The sequence below is a fragment of the Chiloscyllium plagiosum genome, unplaced genomic scaffold (genome assembly GCF_037043375.1).
Source record: "Chiloscyllium plagiosum isolate Xiang-an unplaced genomic scaffold, Cpla_swu_hap1 HiC_scaffold_18, whole genome shotgun sequence".
Taxonomy (NCBI): domain Eukaryota; kingdom Metazoa; phylum Chordata; class Chondrichthyes; order Orectolobiformes; family Hemiscylliidae; genus Chiloscyllium; species Chiloscyllium plagiosum.
The window spans coordinates 13,525,391-13,547,485 of record NW_028270156.1 but is presented as its reverse complement, the minus strand read 5'-3'; the positions used below and the strand labels follow the sequence as shown (position 1 = coordinate 13,547,485).

The 22,095-nt window shown below is 40.0% G+C and overlaps 1 protein-coding gene across 1 annotated transcript in view; it reads left to right on the top strand.

Moving 5' to 3' along the window:
• mettl15 (methyltransferase 15, mitochondrial 12S rRNA N4-cytidine) overlaps nucleotides 1–22,095 on the top strand; it is a 147,242-nt gene that overhangs the window by 60,515 nt on the left and 64,632 nt on the right. The window contains exon 2 of the mRNA XM_043705437.2: nucleotides 9,362–9,498. Within this exon, the coding sequence (XP_043561372.1) occupies nucleotides 9,362–9,498 (137 nt within the window). The remainder of the gene's footprint in view (nucleotides 1–9,361; nucleotides 9,499–22,095) is intronic.

Genomic DNA, 22,095 nt, shown 5'->3' with positions numbered 1-22,095 from the left:
GCCTTGGATGTTCCACTACATTTAATTTCAGATAGGCTATATAGGTTTTTGTTGAGTAGTGAGAGAAAAATAACGGGCCTCATCTTTCAAGGAGGAGCAATCTCAAGCAGACTGCAAATCAGTTCCTTTTTCCACAAAAGGAGAGAACCCTTTATTTCTGAGGGAGATTACGATCAGGGTCTATCGGAAATGCAGGGCTCCTTCCATTCTGGTAGTTTTCTCATACTGCAAATCTGTCAGGGGAAGGCAAATAATCCCAACTTTTCAGAACAGTCAATTGTCATATTCTTGAACTTAAATGACCAGAATCACAGACAGTCACTTTGACAGCTGCTGTCAAATGCTAAGTAAGCGTGAGGTTAGTGTTCTAGGAGATTGAAGGCAGGCTGTCGGGTAAGTATAGTGCCAACTGGGTAGAATACCATGAAAATAGGATGCCAGCTCAGTAGGGTGTGAGCTGACCTGATTACAAATTGAGTGGTCTACAAGGTCGAGAGTGTGGTGCTGGAAAAGCACAGCAGGTCAGGCAGCATCCAAGTTGCAGGCGACTCGACGTTTTGGGCAAAAGCCCTTCATCAGGAATGTTGGGGTGGCCCCCTGGGCTCACAAGCCTCATTTCTGATGACGGGCTTTTGCCTGAAATGTTGATTCTGCTGCTGCTCAGATGCTGGCTGACCTGCTGTGCTTTTCTAGCACCACATTCTCGATCATAACCTTGAATGCTAAGACTTCAAGTGCTCTTTCAAGTAAAAGGCTGTGAGGTTTCTTGCCTCAACTGCCCTTTCAGATAATGTATTCCAAACTTATACCACCCTCTGGGTGAAAATGTGTTTCCTCAAATCCCCTCTGAACCTTCTGCCTTTCACTTTAAACATGTACACCCCTTGTTGTTGACCTTCAGATAATCAAAGTAAACCATCTCAACTGGCTCCCCATTATCTATACTGCCATTTACCTCCTAAAAACAATCCAGCAGAATTGTCAAGCATGACTTCCATTTCATAAATCTATTTGACTCTGTGTGGCCTTGTCACTATCTTCCAAATGCTCTGCTGTTGTATCTTTTATAGTGGACTTTCACATTTTTCCCTTGTCCAATGTCAAACTAATGATGTATAATTCAGTGTTTTCTCTCTGCCTTCTTAAATAGTGGGGTTACATTTTACTATCCAATCAGTATGGTATTAACTTAAATAGATGCCATTTTGCATCCCATTGAAGGAAAACTGTCATCCAGATATTCCAAGAGAAAAAAAATCTTCTAACATAAAACCTGTTTCATTATAAAGCCTTGAATGTCTGTTGCAATGTTATTTTTTCATATTGCTGACCACAAAAGCAAAATTCTGATCAGTCACTCCTGCAAAGTTGATCAAGTATGCATGACTGCTTTATATGTATTATAGCAGATTATATCTTAATAAAATTAGGTTCAATTATGAATTCACTTCAAAGAGATACCTGTAGAAACAATTGTAAGAGCACAAATTGTACCATAGTACTCTGCATACAATATCATTCAAAGGGGCTCTGTGGTGCAGTGGTAGTGTCTCTACCTCTGGGCCAGAATGCCTGGATTCAAATCCCACCTGTTTCAGAGCCGTTTCCTAATGCATCTGAACTGTTATTCAAATAAATCTACAGTATCTTTCATTTCCCTACTTTTCAAATAATGAAGAAACATCATGTTTTATTTTAGCTTTGCTCTATTTATGAACACACTAAAGAGAGAGAGTTTTTTTAAAAAAAGTACTAATTTCACCATTTTTTGATGCTAAATTATCTTTCAACCCTGACTGCAACTACCACATCCTGGTTTGTGCCACTATTAACATTTATTGTAATTGATATCTTCATGCTTCAGTTGCTTAATTAAAGCTGAACTCTCATCCTGGGCATATTCCATGAATCATATGCTGACAGATGTTTCTGAAATTCAGATTTGCCTTTGCAAGAATTACAAATATTGAAAATAATAATTTGCTGTAACAATGGTGTTAAAACTTTATTTAACAATTCTTACATTAAAACTACAGATTAGTTTATAAATAAGTATGTCAAGTTGCAGTTAGACAATTCTGGTAACGGAGACTCTGTTGAGGCTTTATATCATATCTTGCAGCTCCTTCACCTGAATTCTGTTGCCTGTTGAATTACTATACTTGATTTAGTTTCCATGCATGTGCTAGGCATTGATAATTGTATCAATAAGAACTTGCATTCAAGTAACATCTTTATTATAGCAAAAATAATCCCAAGACATTCACAGAGGCATTACCAAAAAATACACCAAGCCAAGCTATGAAGGAGATATCAGAAGGAGGGAGAAAAAAATACTTTTATTAATAAAGTTGTATTTAAGTATGGTCTTAACTATAGAGAGGAATGAAAAGAGACAGATTTCAGGAAGCAATTCCAGAATGAAGCTGAGACAACTGTCAGCATAATCACAGCTGGTGAGATAAAGGGAACCAGAGTCAGAGGACTGAAAAATTTGGAAGTGAGAGGGTTTGTAGGAATGCTGGAGAATATTACATGCATAAAGAGGGACGAGCAATGATAGGAATTAAAATGAATGTGATAACTTTACATTAGCAGCTGTGAAATCGGGACAAATGTAGATGAACAAGAGTGGGAGTGATGTGAACAATGTTTTCTCTAAATTTTGTTCATTGTTAGTGAGCTATTTGTTGCTTTTGACCACACCTTAATTTGCTGCACAGTCATTCCAATGTATGTTTTAAAAGAAACTTTTAGACCTATATTTTTTCATTGTGATGCATTTTAACATTTCAACTGAGCAGGGAACATTGAAAGTTAGTGGGATTGGTTGAGAGTTCAGAAGAATGGAAATCAGGGAGCAGTCAGGTGGGCATTGAAATGTTTGAGGCAAAATGAGATAAGAGTATGGATCAAATGGGTAAAGCGGGGGCAGAGGAATGCTGTATGTTGGAAATGAAAGTTTGTAGTTTTTGAACTTCTGTGATTTAAACCCAGCAGAAAAATGCACACGAACATACAAATTAAGAACGGAGGTAAGCCATTTGGATCTTCATACCTGCTCAGCCATTCAATAAGATGTGTTTGTGTTTCAAATTCCACATTCCCATTTCATCCCAATATTCTTGGATTCTTTTGTCGAACAAAAAAAAATCTACCAACCACTTTCTTAAAAATATTAAATAAAAACTGAAAGAACTGCAGATGCTGTGAATCAGAAACAAAAATAGAAGTTGCTGGAAAAGTCAGCAGGTCTGGCAGCATCTGTGAAGAGAAATTAGAGTTAATGTTTCGGGTCCGGTGACCCTTCAGAGCTAGGAAAAGCAGCCATCAGTAATGAGCAAGGGTCGCTGGACCCAAAATGTTAACTCCGGGTTCTCTCCATGGATGCTGCCAGACCTGCTGAACTTTTATAGAAATTTCTTTTATAGAAATTTCTGTTTTTGATACTTACATTTTTGATTCATCCCCCTCATAAAGAATAGCATTCTATTAGCCTTCTTGATTGCTTGCTGTAGGTACATGTTACTTTTTGATTGCTTGCTAGAGGTACATTATTTTGCTGTTAAGTTTTTGTGACGTGCGCTAAAACACCGAGATAACTCTGCAACTTGGAATTCTGCAGTTGTTCTCATTTTAGATAATATTCTGCTTTTTCATTCAAATGTGAAATTCAGCGCATTTTCCCACATTATTTTTCTTCGGCCCGATTTCATTCTTCAACCTATTTGTATTGGTGTGTAACCTCCTTTTGTCCTCTTCACAACACAGTTTCCTACCTGTCTTAGTGTCAGTGTCATCTGCAAATGTATTCACCATTGCCTTTGTTCCCCTCAGCTAAGTCATTGATATAACATACAAAAAGTTGAGGCCCCAACACAGACTACCCTGGGATTCCACTTATTGCATCCTGTCAATGTGAAAAAGACCCATTGATGTATGCATTCTGTTTTCTGTCAGTCAGCCAATTTTCTATCCAGTAACCATTTATGTGGCACCATGTCAAATGCATTCTGGAAATCCAAGTGCAACACAGTGGTCCCTTTTAACAATGTGTATTCATCCTTCAAAGAACTCCAATAAATTGGTTGAACATAATTTCCCTTTAGAATATAAAGCAGTACTAAGGAACAGGCCCACTGGCCGAGCATGTCTGTGCTGACCATGATGCTGTTCTAAACTAATCCCGTTTGCCTGCACTTGGTCTGCATCCCTCTATTTTCTGTCTAAATGCCTCTCAAACTTTTCTATCATATCTGCTTCTACCATCTCCTCTGGCAGTGTGTTCCACGCACCTATTGCCCTCTGTGCAAGAAAACTTGCCTTGCACAAGTTAAACTTGCCCCCCTCTCACCTTAAACCTGTGCCCCTTACTATTTGACATTTCCACCCTGAAAAAGAGACTCTGGCTATCCACTTTGCCATGTCTCATATAATTTTATATACTTCTATTAGGTTGCCCATCAGCTTCCAAAGCTCTGGCAGAAACAATCCAAGTTTGTCCAACCTCTCCTTCAAATTAATATACTCCAATCCAGGCAAAATGCTGGTAAACCTCTTCTGCACCCTCTCCAAAGCTTCCACATTGTTCCTATATTGCAGCAACCAGAACGGTGCACAATACTCCAAATATGGCCTGATCAAAGTCTTATACAGTTGCAACATGACTTGTGAACTTTTATATTCAGTGCCCTGACCGATAAGATATACATGCCGTACATCTCCTTTACCACGTTATCTACTTGTGTTGTCACTTTTAGAGAGCTAAGGGCTTGAATCCCAAGATCCCTCTGTATGTCTAAGCTCCTAAGGGTCCTGCTATTCATAGCATACTTTCTTCCTGCATTTGATCTCCCAAATACATCACTTCAAACATGTCTGGACTAAAATCCATCTGCCATTTCTCTGCCCAATTTTCCAGCTAATCTATATTTTGCTGCATTCTTTGATGTTCTTCCTCATTATTCACAACTTTCCAATTTTTGTGTCATGTGCAAACTTACCAATCAGATCACCTATGTTTTCTTCTAAATCATTTATATACATAATTACATATATATAAACAACAGAGGTCCCAGCACTGATCCTTGTGGAACACAGATTTCCAGTTAGAAAAATGACTCTCCAAACTGCCCTCTGTCTTCTATGGTCAAGCAAGTTTTGTATCCAACTTGCCTATTCACCATGGATTCCATGTGATTTGATCTTCTGGACTAGCCTACCATGAGGGACCTTGTCAAATGCTTTACTAAAAGTCCATGTAGACACCATCCACTGCCTTACCATCATCGATTATGTTTGTCACTTCCTCAACAAACTCAACTGCCAAACAGGAGTCAAAGGACCATACAAAATACCACGGCTGAGATATTGACAGTGGATATGAGGAGGAAAGGGCTTTCAGTGGAGGTGGTTGATCACAGTTCACTAAATTGTCTTTGAAATATGGAGCTTTTCCTACAATAAGAGTAATTATGGCTTATATTCCCTGGAGTTTAGAAGAATGAGAGGTGATTTCATTGTAACATGCAGATTTCTGAATTGGCTTGATGGTACGTGCTGCAAGATTGTTTCCACTGAACAAGGAACCTAAAATGTCAGGCATAAACTTAGAATAAGGGGCTGATGAATTAGGAGTAAGATCAGGAGAAATTTCTTCACTGAAGGGGTTGTGAATCTCTTGAATATGCTAGAAAAAAGGCTCATATTTAAAAAATAATTTTTCAGCAGTATTAGATTCTAGAAATTTGTCACTCTTGTGCAATAAATTCCTTTGTGAGATTGTGGTGAATAAATATTATGTAAGAGTTTTCATATAAAATAGAATTACCTTGCATTTGGAAGAAAGCACATGCATTTAACAAAATTCTGTTGTGACGAGTAAAGCTGTTTAAAAGTAATTGATTGGAATTGTGTAGGTGGTAACATTACTTTCTGACTATTGACTGAACTATTCTGAAATAATAACTGTGCTTATTTGTATTGAAAATACATTATGCTTCCAGGTGGATGTGGAAAATCAAATTAACTGTTTTACTAAATTAAGTGATTAAGTACCTCTGACACTTTTCCTTGGTCATAATGAAGCATCTTTGCGAAGTTTTTTTTTTCTACATTAAATGTGCTTTATAAAGATAACTTAAGATGGATTCTGATTTATCTGGACAATTTTCATGTAACTGATGGCGAGCCTATATTTATTGTGAGAACGAGCTAATAGTCAAAGTAGAAAGCAAGATAAGCTCAGAATGAAAATCAGTGAAATCTTCTGCCATTTACTATATTTCATAGAAAGAGATAGCAGTCATTTTACATAATAAAAACATGTAATAATAGGTTATTATTTGGTATTAAACTCAAATCCCAACAAAGCACTATGGAATTTAAATACAGTTAATTATATCAGTCTGGAATTAAAACCTGGCTTCCACGATGGTGTCCATGAAATTGCCAGATTATTGTTGAAATCCATTTGGTTTGTTAATGCCTTTTGGAGAAAGTATTTTGCTGTCTGGCTCCATTTCCCCAGCTATGTGGTTTATTCTTAACTGCCTTCTGAATTCACCTAGCAAACTACTCAGTTATATTAAGGGAGCTCACCATAACCTAGTGAAGGGTACTTATGTATAGCAATGACTGTGAGCCCACATTCTGTGAATGAATAAGAATAACCAACAGTTTTTGTTGGAGTCACTCCTCCGGTTTCCAGGTCAAGATTCTGAATGGGGAGAATACAAATCACACTGTATGACATTTATTTTGATAGATCATTTTAAAATTTTCAATGAGATGATTCCCTGGATGACTAATTTTCGAAGTGGTTTTAGCAGTCTCATTTAGGGGATGCAATGGTCTCGTGATGAAGTTGCTAAACTATTAATCTAGAGACCCAGGTAATGCTCTGAGGACCTGGGTTTGAACCCAGTCAAGGAAGATGAATTTTAATTGAATTCAATTTTAGAAATCTGGAATTAAAAGTCTAATAGTGACCATGAAACCATTGCCAATCATTGGATGAGAAACCTATCTGGTTCACTGATGTCCTTTAGGGAAGGAAACTGCCATCCTCACCTGGTCTGGCTTACATGTGACTCCAGATCCACAGTAAAGACTCTTAACAATTAGGGATGGGCAATAAATCCTGGCCTAGCCAATGATGTGCACATCCTGTGAATGAATTTTAAAAAAAACTTGAAGTCATCTTTTAACAAGTTTTTCTTGTATATTCGCTTGCTTGACCTCTTGCTGATTCAAAAAACTAAACAGCAGTGGGTGTGCTAAGTTGTTTATGCTGAAGCTTTTTGAATGAGTCTTTTATGACTAATTTTTATTGTGGAGGAAGATGCCGTCTTTAACTGCAATATTTTGTGATTGGTTACTGTGTTGGAAGTATACATGAAAAAAACTGGATTTCTTTTGTTTTTGAACTTTTACTCCTTTATCCAATTTCACAACTCTTCTCCCGTTGCACATACCCAAACCCTTCGCTGTATGGAGTGATTCGCTTAGAAACATAGAAAGTAGGAGCAGGAGTAGCCTATTCAGCCCTTCAACACTGCTTTGCCATTCCAAATGATCATGGCTGAACATCCAGTACCTGCTTCTTCTGCACAACCCGTTAGCTCTCAGAACTACTTCTAACTCCTTCTTGAAAATGTTCAATCTTTTGGCCTCAAGCATTTTCTGAGCAGAGAAATTCCACAGGGTCATCAGTCTCTGCTCACCCCAGTCCTAAATGGCCTATCCTCATATCCTTAGTAAATTAGATTAGATTCCCTACAGGGAAACAGGCCATTTGGCCCAATAAGTCCACACCGATCTTCCAAAGAGTAACTCATTCCCCTACTCTTCATTTACCCTGACTAACACTATGGGCGGTTTAGCATGGCCAATTCACCTGACCTGCACGTGTTTGGATAGTGGGAAGAAACCGGAGCACCTGGAGGAAACCCACACAGACACTGAGTGAATGTGCAAACTCCACACAGTAGCCGAGGTAGGAATTGAACCCGGGTCCCTAGGGCTGTGAGGCAGCAGTGCTAACCAGTGAGCCACTGGGTGATTCTTGGTCCTGGGCTCTTTAGTTAGTGGGAACATCCTTCCTGCATTTACTCTGGCTTAGTCCTGTTAGAATTTTGTAGGCTTTTATGAGATCACCCCCTCGGGAAGGGCAATTTTAAGTCAATGTACATTGGATGTGATTTAAATTTGGTCAAAAATTTACCTTCTGACACTCAGATGTAGTGTCACATTCTACTTCTGATCTACTTTGATGCGAACTAAGAAGAGTCATTGATCTTCCTGCAGATCAGTAAACATTTCAAAATGTCCTTTTTTTAAAAAAATCATTCATCATGGAATGTGGCCATCACTAATTGGACCAGCGATCATTGGCCTTCCATAATTTCCATGAAGAAAATGGAAGGAGGCTTTATGGACTTAACGTCCATAGAAGTGTTGGCTATGAAAATCTTCAAGATGTTAATAGGAAATAACGGAATCTAAAGATAAACTATTTCCACTGTTTAGTGATTGTAGAGCCACTGGCCATAGTTTACAAATTAGAGCCAGATCATTCATGAAAGATGTTTGGAAGCATTTCTACACACAGAGGTTGATAGAAATTTGGGACTGTCTTTCACAAAAGGCAGTTGATGCTCAACCAGTTGTTAGTTTTAAATCTGACATTTTTTTTTTGTTACGTAAAAGTATTAAGGAATGTGGCCCAAAGGTAGGTCTACAGAGTTAGGCCACAGATCATCCATGGCAGAACTGGCTCAGCGGGTGAAATGGCCTACTCCTGTTCCTATACTCAACTGAAATAAATGAGAAAGCTTGCCTTGAGATGAGCAATCTTGTGTTACTGTGGATCTAAAGTTGATATATTTGAGGTCCAGCATGTACTGAACCCTTCTGATATAAGGGAAAAAACCAAGCCAGTTGATTCTTTATTTCAAATTAATCTAGAAATCAGCATAACCAATAGAGGTAGGTTCTTGCATCACTGGCCAAAAACGGATGTTCCATTGTGGATTTGTGGAAATCCCAAATTGCTTCTCAACAAGACATTAATTAATATTTTACTCACTTTGCTACACTTAGAATGGAGAAAAGATGTCTTTCACTGTTTGAAGGAGCTGTTTACTAATTTAAAGATGAAGTGAAGCCCATTGGTGCCCACTTGTGTAAAAAGCTTCCGTCTGCTCACGAATAGAATGTTCACTTAAACAAATAGGTTTATTTTCAACTAGAGAATGCTTTGTGTTTACAATGTGTTGGGAAAGTAGTGTGTTTGGAGTATTGCTTCAGTGGAATATTTTCTTAGTCAAATTTATTTGACATCATTTGCCATTGTTTCCAGGTATTTTTAGATATGACTTTTGGGGCTGGAGGCCACACAGAAATGATCCTTTCCCAAGCTTCTGACATCTCAGTGTTTGCCTTGGACAGAGATCCAATAGCACATGAAATTGCAAAACAGCTTTCCCAGACATATCCGTAAGTAACATTTTGTGTTTAATATTAAATGTTTTCAAACCTATATATTATTGCCTACATATTCTAACAGTTAGAATTGCTAAATTTACTCAGATTTTTTTTAGAAAAATGCAGGATTAAAATGGCTTTTTAATAAATTGCCTCATGATGTTTCCCAGCCAATGTTATTATTGGATAAGTCAGATCTTAGAATGACATCTGGTTTGATTTTGTTGGTTTTAACAAAGTGGTGTCTCACTGAAACATAAGCATCCAATATTGCAGACAATGATGAAACAGAAGTTTGTTATGCAAAATAAATTAAGACAAATAGAATAAATTAAACAAATTTAAAGATTTTGAAACACAATAAAAACATAATCCCATTAATCCCAAAGACAGCGTTTCACAGATTCCAAAAATACTACATTTTTCCAAAAATACCTTTTACAATGCTCTCACCAGAATGAATGTCTTTCTCTTTACCTCTGTATGCTTAATTTAACTGTGACTACAACTTCCAGACTGGAGGATCAGATTACTTCTTTCTGGAGCATTCATTCAGCTTCAACGAGCTCTTTTGGGTTTTATCCAAGTACTTCTGGTTTGGAAGCATTGCTAAGTTCCTTGTTTTGAGGTGATCTGATCAAATCTTCGCCTTTTCTCAGGAGCAGCTGCTTTACGCATACAACATCAGCCGAGACTTCTGCAGAACTGCCCCAAACTGAAACTAAAATTGAAACATCCAGGCTGTTTGGTGTTTACCCCAAGCTTTAAAAAAGGTGCATCCAAAATCTTCCATCAGAAGGTATAATGTATTACGCTGCATGTTTTGTTTGCTTGTAATTGTTTCCAGGAATCCAAAACCCATTAGTTCTTGGAGGCTATCTCTCTCAAACTGTTCTGAAAGAAATCACATTGGCTACAGAAATACTTAGAAGTCCATCATTAAACCTCTTCAGACACACAGAAAGCCCCTAATGCTATGTTACTAGTTCAAAAATCAAAACTCCAAGTTAAAACAAAAAATAGAATTTATGGATGTTACACACCCACCCTTATTACACAATGAGCAATAAGTGAAGTTTGTTTGATGATTCTAAGTGTAAAGCGCTAGAGAAAACTGGAAGCCAGGAGCAATGTGATAATTTACAGTACTAACTAACTCTACAATGTGGTTATTTTGAAGCTTACAATAGTCTTTGATGTTTATTCATTTTAAGATCTTCCTTTGATTGTAGTGGTGTGAATTACTTCAGCACTTTGCCAATGAATTGCCATGTGGTCTTTTACACTTTGTCTATTTATCCTATTCATGCCCCTTATAATTTTATAAATCTTTATAAAATTATGAGGGGCCTCCGACGCTGCAGGAAAAACAGCCCCAGCCTGTTCAGCCTCTCCCTGTAGTGCAAATCCTCCAACCCTGGCAACATCCTTATAAATCTTTTCTGAACCCTTTCAAGTTTCACAACATCTTTCCAATAGGAAGGAGACCAGAATTGCATGCAATATTCCAACAGTGGCCTAACCAATGTCCTGTACAGCCGCAATATGCCCTCCCAACTCCTGTACTCAATACTCTGACCAATAAAGGAAAGCATACCAAATGCCTTCTTCACTATCCTATCTACCTGCGACTCCACTTTCAAGGAGCTATGAACCTGCACTCCAAGGTCTCTTTGTACAGCAACACTCCCTAGGACCTTACCATTAAGTGTAGAAGTCCTGCTAAGATTTGCTTTCCCAAAATGCAGCACCTCGCATTTATCTGAATTAAACTCCATCTGCCACTTCTTAGCCCATTGGCCCAGCTGGTCCAGATCCAGTTGTAATCTGAGGGAACCCTCTTCGCTGTCCACTACAACTCCAATTTTGGTGTCATCTGCAAACGTACTAACTGTACCTCTTATGCTTGCATCCAAATCATTTATGTAAATGTCAAAAAGTAGAGGACCCAGTACCGATCCTTGTGACACTCCACTGGTTACAGGCCTCCAGTCTGAAAAATAACCCTTCAGCACCACCCTCACCGCCCATTTTAATTCCCCTTCCCACTCCCTTTCTGACATGACCATCCTCGGCCTCCTCCATTGTCACAACGAACCAAACTGCAAATTGGAGGAACAACATCTCATCTTCCACCTGGGCAACCTACAGACTGGAGGACTCAACACCGAGTTTTCCAATTTCAAATAATCTCTCTTCTCATCCCCTGACTCTCTTCCCAGCCCCTCCCCCTCCCTTCCACACCTTCCAGCCACCTACCGGATTCATTCCTCCCATTGACCAACCAGGTCGTTCCCTCTGTCTGTCTTCACCTATCCCCACTTCACCACCGTGCCCCCACCACCCCCTTTATCTGAATCTCCCCCTACACCCACCCCCAGTCCTGAAGAAGAATTACATCCAAAACGTCGACTTGTCCACTACCTGGTGCTGCCTGGCTTGCTGTGTTTTTCAGCCTTCTGCCTGTCTACTTAGAAATATTGTCAGCTGGAGGAGTATGAATCAAAGATTTTGGAACTTGAATAGCAGCTGGTAGCCCACCTGTAAAGCTGTGAGTTTATTAGATAGCATGTTTCCCGACATAGTTAACCTGCAGCTCGAGGATGTAGAGGCATATAGGCAGTGGATGTCTGCCTGACAGTTGATGCAGACTAGGCATAAATCCCCTGAGTGCATCAGCTGCATTTAGCTTAAAATACTGATGAGAGTAAAGAATCAACTGAGGAGTGTTGGCAGCATCAGGATCGGCTCCAAGATTCCATATGTGACTCGGTTGTAGAGGAGGCATGAGGAATATGGGGGATGCAACAGGCAAACAGAATGCCATTTCTCTGGCATAGAATGAATCCAGGATTGTACATTGCCTCCCTGGTGCCAGGGTCAAGGATCTCACTGAGCAGCTGCAGATCATTTTGAGGGAGAAGGACAAACAGCCAGCAGGCGTGCTCCATATCCCGTACCAATAATAAAGGTAGAAAGAAGGATGAGGTCCTGCAGATAGATTTCAGGGAGCTGAGAGCGAAACCATGAAGCAGGGCTGGAAAAGAAGTATAGAAATAAGTTTGATTAGTAAATTTGTGGACCAACACAAAGATAGAGGGAGCTGCAGATAGTGAGGAGGATTGCCAGAGGATACAGCAGGACATAGCAAGGCTGGAGACTTGGGCAGAGAAATAGCAGAGGGAATTTAATTTAGACAAATGTGAGACGATGCATTTTGGAAGACCTAATGCAAGAGGCAAGTATACAGTAAATGACAGAATGGCCTTAGTAGCATCAGTGGGTAAGGTGATCAAGGAGGCATATTGCATGCTTGCCTTCACCAGTTGGGGGATAGAATATAAAAATTAACTGGTCATGTTGCAGCTGTATAGAATGTTAGTTAGGCCACATTTGGAATGTTATGTGCAGCTCTGGTCGCCACACTACCAGAAGATGTGGAGGCTTTAGAGAGGATACAGAAATGGTTCACCAGGATGTTGCAGGGTTTGAAGGTTATTGGCTATGAGGAGAGATTGGACAAACTTGATTTGTTTTCACTTGAATGTCGAAGGATGGTGGAGGTGGTGGGGGGTTTACCTGAGAAGTCTATAAAATTATGGGAGGCATGGATAGAATGGATAGTCGGAGTCTTTTTCCCAAGGCAGAAATGTCAATTGCTAGGGGACATAGGATTAAGGCTAAAAGGGGGAAGCTTAAGCAGGATGTGAGAGACAAGTTTATTTTACACAGCTTCCAGTTCCTTGCTACTTCAACACACCACCTTGTTCCCCGACCAACATCTCTGTCTCAGACTTGCTGCAGTGCTCCAGAGAAGCTCAGCATAAGCTGGAAGAACAGCACCCAACTGTCCACTTGGAAACTGTACAGCCTTTTGAACTCATTATTGAGTTCAACAACTTTTGAGCTTCAACTTCCCCCATGTTCTTACCCCAACCCCCACACACCAGGCCTTGTTAGCATGTGGTCTACTATTTAACATAACCCATTGTTAGCTGCTAACAGTTTCCATTAATAGCTATTCATTCTCTCAGGCTGACTGTTATCCACCTCTTTGTCTGTCCAACTGTTCTTCTCTCTTTTTGGGCTCTACCTTAATTTATGCCCCTTAGTTTGCCCCTTACATCCTTTCCCCCCACCCGAACTTCTGCGTTTAAACCAACATTTTCCTAGCTAATGTCAGTTCAGAAGAAGGATCACTGGACTTGAAACGTTAACTCTGATTTCTCTTCACAGATACTGCCAGACTGTTGAGCTTTTCCAACAATTTCTGTTTTTGTTTCTGATTTTCAGTATCAGCAGTTCTTTTGGTTTTCACATTCTCGAGGTTTTTATTTACTGGAAACTTAAATGAGCTAGCCACAAAACTGCTGTACCTCCAAAGAGATATCAGAGGCTGGTAGGTCTGTGATAAATTGATAACCTCCTGCATTCCTAGACGTTGTCCATCATTTGCATGGTACATGTCAGGAGTGTAGTGGATTATTCCCCACTAGTCTGGATGACTCCAGTTCTAAGTATGTTTCTGTCAACCAGGAAGAAGCAGCCAATTTGACTGGGAGTCCATTCAGCTCCTTGTACATTCACACTGTCCACTACCAGCACACAGTGTTATGAGGATGTATCTTTGCAAATTGCACTGTAACAAAGACTCATAGAGTCATAGAGTCCTCACCTTCCAACCTAAAACTATTAACACATAGAAGAACAATAGAAATACTACTACATGCAAGATCCCCTCCAAGTTCCGTAGCATCCTGACTTCGAAATGTATTAACATTCCTTTTCTGCTACTGGATCACGATCCTGGAACACTCACCTTAACAACTCTGTAAGTGTACCTGTGCAAGGTGTACTGCAGTGGTCAAAGAAGGTGACACATGGTCAATTTTTCAGAAGCAATTAGTGATTGGCAATAAATGCTGATCTTGGCCATGGCACCCTCATCCCATGAATGTATGAAAAATAAACAACAAACTTATGCTATTGTTAAAAGACTGCATCTAAAAGTAGAAAGGACATTCCGGAGACTATTTTTGCTGTTCACTCTGAAGAAGCTTATTCTTCTAGTGATTGTATGATGATCTGTGAAAAACACAGAACTAAAATCTAAACATTGTCCCCTACTTATTGCAATGGTAAATGTATCATGCTTAAGAACATTGGGCATTTCTTCCCAATGCATGGCAGTCTAGAACCATTTGAAAACATAGAAAAACAGAAGTAAAAATAGAAGCAGGTGTAGCCCATTCGGCCCTTTTAAGCATGCTCTGTTGTCAATATGATCATGACTGAGCATCCAACTCAGTACCCTGTTCCTGCTTTTTCTCCATACCCTTTGATCCCTTTAGTCCAAAGAACTATATCAAACTCCTTCTTGAAATATTCAATATTTTGTCCTCAGTCACTTTCTGTGACAGAGAATTCCACTCTGGTGAGGAGGTTTCTCATCAGTCCAGAATGGCCTAACCTTAAAGTTAGACTGTAAACCCTGGTCCTGCACTCCCTGGTAATCAGGAATATCATTCCCGCATTTACCAGACTTGTCCTGTTAGAATTTTATAGATTTCTATGAGAGTCCCTCTTACTTTTCTAAACTGCCGTGAAGATTGTCCTAAACGATCCAATTTTTTAATCTTCCTATTGCAAGCCCTGCCATCTCCGGAATCAGTGTGGGAAATATTCTTTGCACTCCCTTAATCACTAGAACATCCTTCTCAGGAAAGGATACCAACACCGCACACAATACTGCAGGTGTGGTCTTTTCAAGGCCCTATACATTTGCAGCAAGACATTCCTGTACTTGCACTCAAATCCTCTCACTGTGAAGGACAGTATATCATTTGCCTTCTTCACCACGTGCTGCACCTGTATCCTTAATTTCAGCGACTGGTGTACAATGAAACCCAAGTCTCATTGCTCCTCCCCCTTCCCCAACCTTTTGCGCATGTGAGGTTTTTGTTGCATGCACAAATGGTCTCCATGACACCAATTGAATTCTGTTTCATTAACTATATTTCTCAACTCAGATTCATGATCTCATATTTGTTTCTTCCTCTCAACCCTTGAACCTCCACTGACAGTGTAGTGTTGGTGAGTGGTGGCTAACTGTTCTGGGAATCAAGAGGAAAGGAACTCAGAACCCAGAGGACAAAAGGAGCAGTAAAGTATTTTACCAGTTGCAAGGATTGAGGAGTGAAATCTTGAGTCACTTGATTAAGTGACACAAAATTTATTTTGTGTACAGAGTAGTTCAACCGTTGTCCACATTTTCATGACCTGAGCTCCTGTTCTAAGTTTCAGGTGATGTGCATTTGGATCCAGCGATCTAATTCTGTGCATCCTGGTGTTGTGCTACAGTTAGCCATAAACCTCGCCACTGAAATAGGGTTGTGGGAGACAAATGTTTGAAAAATTGTTGTTCTTCTCATTACTTTTTTTTTGACTTGAATATTTTGCTGTGCAGCTCCAACAGCTGAAATAACTTATAGCTAAAGCACTACAAATGTAATGTCACTGGACCAGTAATCCAGAGACCTAGGCTAATGCTCTAGCCACACAGAATTTAAAATCATTTATTAAAATCTGGAATCAGAAACTAGTCCATTAATGTTCTCGAGTTTTTATAGCATAGAAGAAGGTCCTTCGGCCCATTGAGTTTACACCCATCATCAAACATCCATCAAAAATCCAGTACTTGGCCTGTTGCTTTGTATGCTATGGAGTTTCAAGTACTCATCTAAATACTTCTCAAAGCATTCCCTCCTCTACCACCCTTTTAGGCATGAGTTCCAGATATCTGCCACCCTCTGGGTGAAACAATTCTACCTCAAATCCCTTCTTAAACCTCCTGTTCCTTACTTTGAAACAGTGCCACCTTGCTTATTAACCCCTCCACAAGGGAAAAAGCTTTCTCCCTATCTATCTTGCCTGTGCCTCTCATAATTTTATACACCTCAATCAGCTCCTCCTTTAGTCTTATCTGCTCTAAGGATATTGATAATGGTAACCATGACACTATCAAAAACCTATCTGGTTCACTATGGTCCCTTAAGGAGGGAAATTTGCCTTCCACCTGCTTTCTGCCTCCTTGGTCAGATGTACATGCGACTCCAATTCCACAGCTAAATCTTAATTGTCCTCTGAAATGGTGTAGCAAGTCATTCAGTTCAAAGGGAATTAGGAATGCTGGTCTTGCTAGTGATATCCACGTCCCATGACAGAACAAATTCAAAACACAGAGGAAATTTGCAGAAAATTGTATATCGATTGATAAGTGAATTTGAATGGACCCCGGGCTGATTTAGTCTTGTATAAACAAAAGGCCTTTAATTTTTTTTAAGAGGATAGTATTGCACCTTGTTACTTTTGTTTTGGCTGCTGCTATTACAATCTGAGTCAAGCTTCTTTGCTCTTCATCTGTTCTTATTTAATGCTTCAAATACATTGTTAGCACTTAAACCCACAGTTACTATGTGCAAAATGCACTCAGTTGGTCCACAGGGAGTTTTACTGAACTGTGCAGGGAAACTGTTCTAAGCTGCAATCAGCAGAGGATCCTGATATTGTAAGGATGCTGAAGATTCACTGTTATCTGGGTTACTGAAGAACTTTATAGACCTATGCATAAGTCCAATGCATGTCAAACAGTCATTTGGAAAAATAAGGTAAAACATGGTGTTAAACTACTGGGCACTTTTTTTAATCCAATAAGTCACAAGAAGGGAATAAGTCAAGGGCATCTTGTGAGAATTTGCAAGAAAATATTGAGAAGCAGTGAAAACAGTGTTGATACTGTACAACTATTAGCATCTTTTCTTTTCAGAATTTGGGAATCTACAATTCAGTTTGAAAACGTTTCTTTCGTGAAAACTAACTGCTATAATATCCATGATGTGGAAGTGCCGGTGTTGGACTGGGGTGGACAAAGTTAAGACTCTCACGACACCAGGTTATGGTCCAACAGGTTGATTTGGAAGTACTAACTTTCAGACCGCTGCTCATCCACCAGGTAGTTGTGGAGCAGGATCATAAGACACAGAATTTGTAGCAAAAGATCAGTGTCATGCAACTGGTATGATATCTTGACCAAACCTAGATTGCTGTTAAGTCTTTTATCTTTTAGAATGGATTGCAGATTTCAGTTCAGATCTTCTTTCAAGTCATATTCTCAAGATAACTTAAGGTTTTATTTTAAAAATGTGACGTTGCAGCTCAGACAATGCATTAAAGGTGTGAGGTTAGAGTCTGTCTGTATCCCAATGTTGAGCCAGATTGGTTCTATTTCCAAAGTAGAAATTTATAAAATGTGACATGGATTGACTGCCTGCAGTTTGTTTGCTTTTTGAACAAGATAGAATGTATCTGCAATTACAATTCTGCAAATGCAAATTCACCCCATAGACATATGTATGTGTGCGTGCGTGCATGAGAGAGAGAGAAAGAGAGAGAGGGAATGAGTGTGTGTGCGTGCTTGGCAGAGTGTGCGTGAGTGTAACAGTATAAGTTGTGAGAAGGGTTGTGGCTGTGGGGTGTGTGTGTCTGAGAGAGCGTGTGTATGAGAATGTAGTATGTAAACGTGTGTGTAGGTGTGCTTGTGTGTATGAGAGAGTGTGTATAGCATAGTGAGGTCAACCGTAGCGTGCCATGAATCCAAGGTCCCGATGATCTTCTTATTGCTTCTGCTATGCACACTGTCTACATGCATTTGCAGTACAACCTTGAATTATTTAACAATAGTGTAAGGTAAATGTTATAGCAATTCTGATGCAGTCACATTGATATGAGTATATAAACTTCTGCCTGTGCTAACTAACTTCAGCTTGTGCAGACTTTCAGAAATATTAATAAAAAGAAGGAATAAGGTTCCTCACGGTAGGCTCAATCAGAAAATAAGGAGGCATGGGATACAGGGAAATCTGACTGTCTGGATACAGAATTGGCTGGCCCACAGAAGACAGAGGGTGGTGGTAGATGGAAGGCATTCAGACTGGAGCTTGGTGACAAGTGGTGTTCTGTATGGATCTGTTCTGGGATCTCTGCTCTTTGTGATTTTTATAAATGACTTGGATGAGGAAGTGGAAGGGTGGGTTCATAAGTTTGCCAATGACACAAAGGTTGGTGGAGTTGTGGATAGTGTGGAGGGCTACTGTAGGTTGCAATGGACATTAACAGGATGCAGAACTGGGCTGATAATTGGCAGATGGAGTTCAACCTGAAAAGGTATGAAGTGATTCACTTTGGAAGGTCGAATTTTAATGCAGAATACAAGGTTAAAAGCAAGATTCTTGGCAGTGTGGAGGATCACCGGGACCTTGGAGTCCATGTCCAGTGATCCCTCTGAGTTGCCACCCAAATTGATAGTGTTGTTAAGAAGGCGTATGATGTGTTGGCTTTCATTTGCAGGGAGATTGAGTTTAAGAGCCGTGAGGATATGCTGCAGCTCTATAGAACCCTAGTTAAACCACACTTCGAACATTGTGTTCCGTTCTGGTCACCTCATTATAAGAAAAATGTGGAAGCTTTAGAGAGGTGCAGAGGAGACTTAGTAGGATGCTTCCTGGAATAGAGGACATATCTTATGATTAGAAGTTGAGAGAGCTAGGGTTTTTCTCATTGGAGTGAAGGAGGATGAGAGGTGACTTGATAGAGGTGTACAAGATGTTGAAAGGCATAGATAGATTGGATAGCCAGAGACTTTTTCCCAGGGCGGAAATATCTGTTACGAGGGGGCAGAATTTTTAGGTGCTTGGAGGAAGGTTGAGCAGAGATGTCAGAGGTTGGTTCTTTAGACCAAGAGTGGTTCGTACTTGGAATGCACTGCCAGCAATGGTAGTAGTAAGGTGCAATAGGGACATTTAAGCAACTCTTGGATAGGCACATAGAAGACCGTAAAATGAAGGGTATGTAGGTTAGTCTGATCTTAGAGTAGGATAAAAGGTCGGCACAACATCGAGGGCTGAAGCGCTTGTGCTGTGCTGTTCTAGGTTCTATGAATTCAAATTCTGCCAATATCCAAGATTCCTACAGAACTCCATCTGTTTAATGAGTATAATTTTTTCAATGTGTTCTTGTCAAGGTGAAAATGATTCCTGAAAATGTTTAAAAAGGACTAAGTACTTCCTTGAGCATTGCTTGATACTTGCTTTAATCTTTGAAGTTTTATACATGACCAAACACTGACCTATTGACTTCATGAGAATTACCATCTTCTACAACAACTCCAAGAATGAATTGATGTACTCAATCTATTGGGTTTTTTTATGTTATCCCTACGATAAAATCTTAGAAGTACAGCAGCATTTTCATTTGTTCACGAAGCCAATGATTTACAGTACACTATTACAGACCAGTTCTTGCATCAGGTTTTTACTTTAAATTATTTGCTAACAGGTCAGGTAAGGACTTGAAGTTGGTCATTGCAGTGCAAGTGACACCGATGGCAGAGATTTGAAATTCCCCTCTCTTAGGTGAACTAGTTAAATTAATTTGAAGGTGAGACCAGGAAATGTATCAGTGCTTTTCATATTGGAATATTAAAAATATATTTTTTATAGGGGTGGAGGCTAGGGAAAACATATTAATTAGGATTTTGCAGAATATAAAGCACAAAAATAGGCCATTTGATTCAGACAGTTCATGCTGGTTCATACTGGCTGAGCTTCCTCCCATCTTTTCTCATCTACATTCAATGTAATGTCTATAATGCTAACTCAAGAATGTTTCTGAATTTATACTGAATTATATTGAAAATTGGAAGTATGTTCCAGAAAGAAATGAGAAAGAATAAAGGACTTTTTAAAAACATTGTTCATGGGATGAGGGTGTAGCTGGGTAGGTCCTCATTTATTGCCCATACCTGATGGCAGTTAAGAACCAACTACATTCCTGTAGGTCTGGAGTCACAGGTATGCCAGACCAGGTAAGGATGGCAATTTTCTTCCTAAAGGACATTTGTTTACCAGTTTAGCTTTTCCAACATTTGACAATGGCCATTAGACTCTTGATTCCAGTTTTTTTGTTGAATTCAAAGTCCACCATCTGCTGTGGTGGGATTTGAACCCGGTCATAGAACATAGAACAGTACAGCACAGAAAAGCCCTTCAGCCCACGATGTTGTGCCGACCATTGATCCTCATGTAAGGTAAACCTAATGTACGAACCCTCAAATTTCTGTGACCATATGCATGTCCAGCAGTCTCTTAAATATCCCCAGTGACCTTGCTTCCCCAACTGCTGCTGGCAACGCGTTCCATGCTCTCACAACTCTCTGCGTAAAGAACCACCTCTGACATCCCCTCTATACTATCCGCCAAACAGCTTAAAACAATGACCCCTCGTGTTAACAATTTCTGCCCTGTGAAAAAGTCTCTGGCTATCAACTCTATTTATGCCTCTCATTATCTTGTACACTTCAATTAGGTCCCCTCTCTTCCTTCTTTTATCTAATGAAAAAAGTCCGAGCTCAGTCAACCTTTCTTCGTAAGATAAGCCCTCCATTCCAGGCAGCATCCTGGTAAACCTCCTCTGAACCCTCTCCAAAGCATCCACATCTTTCCTATAATAGGGCGACCAGAACTGGACACAGTATTCCAAATACGGTCTAACCAAAGTTTTAATAGAGCTGCAACAAGATCTCACAGCTCTTAAACTCAATCCCCCTATTAATGAAAGCCAAAACACCATATGCTTTCTTAACAACCCGGTCCATTTGGGTGGCAATTTTAAGGGATCTATGTACCTGCACACCAAGATCCCGCTGTTCCTCCACACTACCAAGAATCCTATCTTTAATCCTGTACTCAACTTTCAAGTTCGACCTTCCAAAATGCATCACTTCGCATTTATCCAGGTTGAACTCCATCTGCCACCTCTCAGCCCATCTCTGCATCCTGTCAATGTCACGCTGCAGCCTACAACAGTCCTCTATACTGTCAACGACACCTCCAACCTTTGTGTCGTCTGCAAACTTGCTAACCCATCCTTCAATCTCCTTATCCAAGTCATTAATAAAAATTACAAAGAGCAGAGCCCTGTGGAACACCACTGACCACTGACTTCCAGGCAGAATACTTTCCTTCCAGTACCACTCGCTGTCTTCTGTCGACCAGCCAATTCTGTATCCAAACAGCTAAATTTCCCTGTATCCCATTCCTCCTGACCTTCTGAACGAGCCTATCATGGGGAACCTTATCAAATGCCTTGCTGAAGTCCACATACACCACACCCACGACTCGACCCTCATCAACTTGTCTAGTAACATCCTCAAAGAACTCAATACGATTTGTGAGGCATGACCTGCCCCTCACAAAGCCGTGCTGACTGCATTTAATCAAGCCATGCTCTTCCAGATTGTCATAAATCCTATCCCTCAGAATCCTTTCTAACACCTTGCAGATGACAGACGTGAGACTGGCTGGTCTGTAATTGCCAGGGATTTCCCTATTTCCTTTCTTGAAGAGAGGAATTACATTTGCCTCCCTCCAGTCCTCAGGTATGACTCCGGTGGAGAGCGAGGATGCAAAGATATTCGCAAGCGGCGAAGCAATCACATTTCTCATTTCCCAAAGCAGCCGAGGACAAATCTGGTCTGGCCCTGGCGACTTATCA